Source organism: Trypanosoma cruzi (genome assembly GCF_000209065.1).
Source record: "Trypanosoma cruzi strain CL Brener chromosome Unknown tcruzi_1047053507197, whole genome shotgun sequence".
Classification (NCBI taxonomy): Eukaryota; Euglenozoa; class Kinetoplastea; order Trypanosomatida; family Trypanosomatidae; genus Trypanosoma; species Trypanosoma cruzi.
Genome location: NW_918946.1, coordinates 1 through 6425, shown reverse-complemented (window position 1 = coordinate 6425; position 6425 = coordinate 1). Strand labels below are relative to the sequence as shown.

Below are 6425 nucleotides of genomic sequence, written 5' to 3'. Positions count from 1 at the left end.
TTATGCGTTGATGCAGCGGCCAACCACGCCAATGTTGGCGATTGAAGGGCCATTCGGAAACAAAACCCACCTTCGAGCGCCCGGAACTTGGCGAAGGTGACATGCTGGCGGAGACTCAACGTGAGGAGGATGCTCTTGACTCTTTTTCCGCGTATGATCGGCAAATTATTAGATTGATTGGTGCATTTGAGAATATTATTCGCCTGGAAGAGACTTATGATGTCAATCCCACCGCACCAGACTGGCTAAAAATTTCTCAGCTTGTGGCGCAGGTCTATCGCTACTTGCCACATGCCTTTGGATCACAAATGCCTTCTGCTTTATTTCGCGGCGCCGCTCCCGCCATGACCTCTCCTGAGCAGCGAGAAAAATACACGGCAGTTTTAAAGCTACGCATCGCACATCTTTGTCTTGAATGGATGAAATTAGCGGAGGTGACTAAAAATAATGAAGAGGATGATGAGAACAACACGAGCGATGGCAGGAACAACACCAGAATAAGAAATATTCTTTCTACACAGGAAGATGTGTTTGTGGCGGACTCTACTTTGCTTCGAAAGGTATCATCTCTGCGGAAGTGTGGTGATGTGAACTCTCTGTCAAGTGACGTCCTTTGTGCCGTTCAGCACATCGTGCCGGGAACAGATATTTTACGATCCCTGGAGGCTGTACTTGCTGAGGGTGTGGCTGATGACCGATTTGTTTCCCATGATGGGAATGGGGCATCCACGTTTTCAGCGGAGGCATCGTTGAATCTCTTCATTGCCCGGAGACTTTATGCGAGCAGTCGGGTCCGAGAGTGGGGAGAATCTCCTTTTAAAGTTAACACTTGCCCACCGACATCGGAGGATGAGGAACCCGATAGCTACTCTGTATTTGATGATGCGCGGATGTACGCTGCCGGTCAGACCGTCCCGTCTGACGAAGTCCTTCAATTAAACCGCTGGATTGCTTGTCATACTTGCCGCGTGCGGTACAACAAGTTGCACCCTTATTATTACAGCCTTTGTCACCTCTGTGGGGAATACAATTTTAATAAGAGACTTCTTACGCGAGACCTACGTGGCAAAGTTGTGCTGCTCACTGGCTGCCGCATTAAAATTGGTTTCGCAATGGCCCTCTCCCTCTTGCGGTGCGGTGCTCGACTTGTGGGCACTACCCGGTTTGTACATGAGGCATTGGCACGTTTTCAGCGTGAGGCCGACTATGCCACGTGGGGCGATCGGCTGCACCTTTTCGCTCTCGACCTCCGGGATCTTTGGTTGGTGACGCAGTTTTGTGCCTTTGTGAGGCAACACTTTCCAAAAATATTTGCCATCATTAACAACGCCGCACAAACCATTGCACGAACAAGGGAGTACACGGCTCATGTTCGTCATGTTGAGGCTTTCCCACCAGAAGAACTGCACCGCCGTTTGTACGAGGACACGAAAGCGGGGGAGTGGCATCGATTTTTTCTCTCACACACTTCGGTGACAATTGGGGAACCCCTTCGCATCGAGCACCATCCACACGAGCAGCCATTTCTGGATGATGTGAAGGCCGTGGCGAACGGCAAAGACATGGTCCATGAGGAGAACGTGACGGGCGAAAAGCAGCAGTCGATTGTCGCCACAGCCCGTACCGCCGATACGCACTCTTTAATTTTTGACCGTTATGACACTCAGACGGAAGAAAGTGACAGGCGTGAGACGAACTCATGGATGATGCGATTGGCTGAGGTGCCAGGAAGTGAGGCAGCAGAGATCATGGCCATCAACGCACTTTCGCCACTGATAATTAACGGCAAGCTAAAGCCCTGTTTGCTAAATCGGGAAGGAGATGCGGCACCAAGCGAGGAACGGTTTATCATAAACGTCTCTGCTATGGAAGGCCAGTTCTACCGTTACAAGCAGGTGACGCACCCACACACCAACATGGCGAAGGCTGCCCTCAATATGATGACACGGACGAGCGGTGAGGACTATGCTCAAGACGGGATCTTTATGAACTCCGTAGATACGGGGTGGATCACCGATGAGTCGCCAAGGTTGAAGAAAGAGCGGCGAGCGGAACAGTTGCTGTTGTGTCCACTTGATGAAATTGACGCCGCCGCACGCTGTTTGGACCTCATTTACACAAACAGCAGGGCGTACGGAAAGTTCTTCAAGGACTTCAAAGAAATACCGTGGTGAGGGGAATCGTGGCCCGCAGATTTACACGATACGTGTCAAATAAAGCAAATTAAGAAGTTTCCCGAAGGCGGGGCAGTAAAAAGGTTGCAATTACGCTAGTGGGTGAGAAAAGGTAGGAGAGGAGAGGTTTGCTTGGCATGTTGGGTACTCTGTAACACACCTTGAATATGCCTCCACAAAATTCTTGTTGCACTCTCTACACATTTTAATTATTTACGCAAAAAAATAATAATAATAATTTTTTTTTTGCCACAAGTAATCATAAGAATTAGCCGAAGGTGAGAACATACTTAAAAAATGCACAGGAAGGTACGGCCCTCCCAATCTCATACAAAACACACACACACACGTACATACATGACAAAAGCAAAACAAAAACACCATGAGTTCTGTACCACGGATATAACACAGAACCAAAAATGATAATAATAATATCTTGACAGTTCACATTCACGCGCCAAAGGAGGCTCACAGTTAAGGCAAAAAAAAAAAGAAAAAAAACTGTTGAAAATATGAAAAACGAGGAGAAAAACCAACCTTACACACAAGGAATTGTATCGCATATGAAAAGAAAACAATTGAACATTTTTTTTTTTTTTGCACCGCTGGCAAAGGAGGGTAAAAATTTAAATGCATAATTTTATATAACCCTTTTTTTCAACGTGACACACACATGGGACGCACCAAACTCCTAAAGAAAAACGAAATAAAATACAGGCAATGAGCATCATTCCTTACCTTCCATAACGACAGCGGGAAATATTCCCGCCTTATAAGACCTGATACGCCTCCTGCTGTTGACATCGGTCCACCCATGTTCCTGCCGTGGCCGTCAATACAGTGGCGATGATGCCTCCTCGAACAGCAGCAGCGACTGCGCAAAAACACCGGAGAACTGAGGGAGCCGTGCGGCAGGGTCGTGATGTGCACATGGCTTGTCGACCCCGCACTCGCGAGACGCAGCACAGAAGTAATGATAGCACCGTGCAACTGTTGCGCTACTCCTCTCTTCGCTTCTGAAAAACGGACAATGAGTGTATTTGTTTCCTTGTGCCTGCGATGCGTGGCTTAGCGGACATTTGCATGCTGGAGGATTGAACTTATGCGAGCCTGCGTTGTGGCGAGGTGGTCTGGAGGGAGGAGACGAGTCCCAGCACCGCATGCACCCACGTGCGTCTTTTGGTGCGGGCAAGGCGATGGGAAGTCGCTGTGACCCAATGGGTGCGGGGGTGTCCGTGACTGCTGTGCTGAGGGCGGGGGCGAGCGCGCTCGATGCGGCGTTCCACGCAGACGGGCCTCTCCTGTGTTTTACTATTATTCATTTTGGCTGCGGGGGAATGGCCGGGCCCTACGAGTGGGCGGCAAAACTGCCCAGCCGTGTCCTCTTTGCCCAGCTTATTGGTGTGGGGGTCCGCCCGACGCGATCCTCCCGCCCCACGCAGGAGGCGAGCGAAAGACGCACTCGGCACCTCCTTTTCGTGAGTCATGAATGATCGTGGGAGTGGGAAGTCACGCCGGACTCGCCGTGGGCCACGGAATGCGTCCGTCGCGGCCATGGCGACAGCATGACGAGGGTGCGAGGTGCTTGTATTTGTTTCCCTTGTCCTGTGCTGGAGGAAATAAAGTTGCGGACTATTTTTTTTACTTCTCTCTCCTGTGCCCTCTCCTCACTCCGTGTGCGTGCCACTGCGTAGATGGGTGATGGTACTTTTGAGTGCCTGTGAGAAGAATGTTGTCGAGAGGGCTGGCTGCCCAATTTAATATATGCCCTGGCAAAACGACGAAAATATTTGCGTGCGATCCTTTTCCTATATTATTGTCCTTTGAAAGGCCCCGATGGAAGGAGTCAAGGAATCGATAACGGCACGACGAATTTTATTTATTTATTTTTATTTTTTCCATCCACCCTCTTTGATTCCGACCTTGCGGCGGGGTCTTGTGGCTGGAGGGCCCAAAGTCTTCTAACTCGTAAGTAATAAATGTCTCCAACCCGAATACACCGCACCGTGGCACGAGAGTGCCTATCCGAATATATAGATGTAGTTGGGACAAACACTGAGGATGTGGCGATGCCGCTGCCTCTCCATGACCCTCTTCTTTCCCGTCCTATTTTATTTGTGCGTATCAGTTCGGGATTCTGTCAGCATCCCTGCAGAACATTTTTCTGTGCTTCGGCTTTATTTGGAGGCTTTGTTTATTTTTGTTGTCTGTGTGTGCGCTGCGGTAAGTTGTGGTGCTGCCCCTCTGCTCTTCTCCTCTTCCTTCTGCTTCTTCTCCCGCAGACAAGGCCTGTGCTACCACCACTACTAACAATACTAGTAACACCGCTGCCGCCCGCACCTCAGGAACAGACACGTTGTCCCCAAGCCATGCGCCAGCCACGCCACACCGCGTTGCTGCCACTGCTGCTGCCGTGGCTCATGATGGTGGTGTGTTGCGCCGGTGCTTGCGTTGCCGCCGATCGTGCCGTGAAGCACCGCTGTGGGTTTGACGCGATGATGAAGAAATACGGCCGGCTGCCGACTGCGGTGGTGCGTGAGGTGCCGCGCCGGGGACAGGGCGCCGTGCAGGCGTACACCGCCGCCAGCGAGGATGGGGACGACGGCTGGGCTCCGATCCGCATCAAGGTGTCCGCGGAGGACATGTACAATCCGTTGAGGCACTGCACTGCGCCGGGGGATCTGCGCATTGACCACGACGGCCGCGCAATAACATGCGGGGCGGACGACGTGTTGACGGAGGAGAGGAGGAAGATTATTCTGAGGCAAACTCTCCCCGCCGCCATTCAACTGCACGCGGAGCGTCTCTCCGTGAGGCCCGTGACGCGCCCCGTCGTTATTCCGCGTACCGGACTGGGGATGTGCAATAACTTCACCATCCCACACAAGCACCACACGGTGGGTGTGGTTGGTGCCGACATGATTCTCTACGCCAATATTTTTCCGACTTCTGGTCCAGCCGCGTGGGCGGCTTTGTGCGTTCGGCTGGATGATGGTCGTCCATTTGCTGCTGCCGTGAACTTTGACCCGAAGCAAATATTGGTGCCAAATGGAGACGTGCGTGTGGCAGCCCACGAGTTGGGGCATGCTCTTGGGTTTGATGTTGATTATTTTGTGACGTTACATATGATTTCCGAGGTCCCGAACGTGCGCGGGATGTCCAAGGTGTCGGTGATTTCAACGCCGAACACGAAGGCGATGGCGCGTCAGTACCACAACTGCTCCACGCTTGAGGGCATTGAGCTGGAGGACGAGGGCGGTTCTGACGGTTCACTGTCGCATTGGAAGAAACGCAACATGAGGGACGAGATGATGACCAGTGATGTGGGGGTTGGGCTGTACTCGGCACTGACGCTTGCAGCGTTTGAGGACATGGGTGTTTATTTGGCAAACTACAGTGCGGCGGAGATGTTGTGGTGGGGCAACAACTCTGGCTGTGGGCTGCTGGAAAAGAAGTGCTTGACCGACGGCATCACCGAATACCCTGATCTGTTCTGCAACCAGGTTGACAAAAATGTTAAGTTCTTCTGCACGTACGACCGTCTGTCCCTGGGGCGCTGTGACCTGAAGAGGCACGAGGAAGCCCTGCCACAGGAGTATCAGTACTTCGCTGATCCCCGTGTTGGCGGTGATGACCCCTTCATGAGCAGATGTCCGTATGTTGAGGCGTATTCTAATGGTGGTTGCACCAACGGCGACCCTTCAGTAATGCCTGGCAGTGTCGTTGGCCCGAACTCGCGGTGCGTAAAGGGGCAGGACCTTCAATTCGACGACAAATACATTGGCGATGTGTGTGCGGAAACTCGATGCGGCGACGGCACAGTGAGCGTGCGGTTCCTTGATGACGATGCGTGGCACGAGTGCCAGGCGGGTGAAACCGTCACGCCGCCATCGGGTCCCTGGCGTGGGAGCATTGTGTGCCCCCAATACGCCGATGTTTGCACCGCCTTCCCGAACATCAGCAGCTACCCAATACCGGTCGTTGACCCACCTCTAGCGGACGACCCGACATCCGCGGAGGGTGCGGAGGGAGACGGGGGTGGGGTTCCGAGGAAGCGGCCGCGGCGACTCTGATTCCGGGGCTCTGCCGCCAATAAATTAATCGGCCAGCGTGGATTGTGGGACGAGCGGTACTGCGATGGTGGCCGGCGTGCGGCAGGGTCGTGATGTGCACATGGCTTGTCGACCCCGCACTCGCGAGACGCAGCACAGCAGTAATGATAGCACCGTGCAACTGTTGCGCTACTCCTCT

The 6425-nt window shown here is 52.7% G+C and overlaps 2 protein-coding genes across 2 annotated transcripts, besides 5 other annotated features; both read left to right on the top strand.

Moving 5' to 3' along the window:
* Nucleotides 1-3266: a sequence feature (heterozygous, non-Esmeraldo-like haplotype).
* On the top strand, nucleotides 102-2174 carry Tc00.1047053507197.20 (oxidoreductase-like protein, putative; the record flags this gene model as incomplete). The annotated part of the gene is made up of 1 exon (XM_799560.1): nucleotides 102-2174. The coding sequence occupies one exon, from the start codon at nucleotides 102-104 to the stop codon at nucleotides 2172-2174; it is 2073 nt and encodes a 690-aa protein (XP_804653.1).
* Nucleotides 2394-2422: a sequence feature (AT_rich).
* Nucleotides 3267-6425: a sequence feature (areas not merged during assembly with more than two copies in the genome that could not be assigned to a particular haplotype).
* Nucleotides 3891-4157: a mobile genetic element.
* Nucleotides 4046-4072: a sequence feature (AT_rich).
* Nucleotides 4154-6247, top strand: Tc00.1047053507197.10 (surface protease GP63, putative; the record flags this gene model as incomplete). Its single annotated transcript, XM_799559.1, has 1 exon — nucleotides 4154-6247. The coding sequence occupies one exon, from the start codon at nucleotides 4154-4156 to the stop codon at nucleotides 6245-6247; it is 2094 nt and encodes a 697-aa protein (XP_804652.1).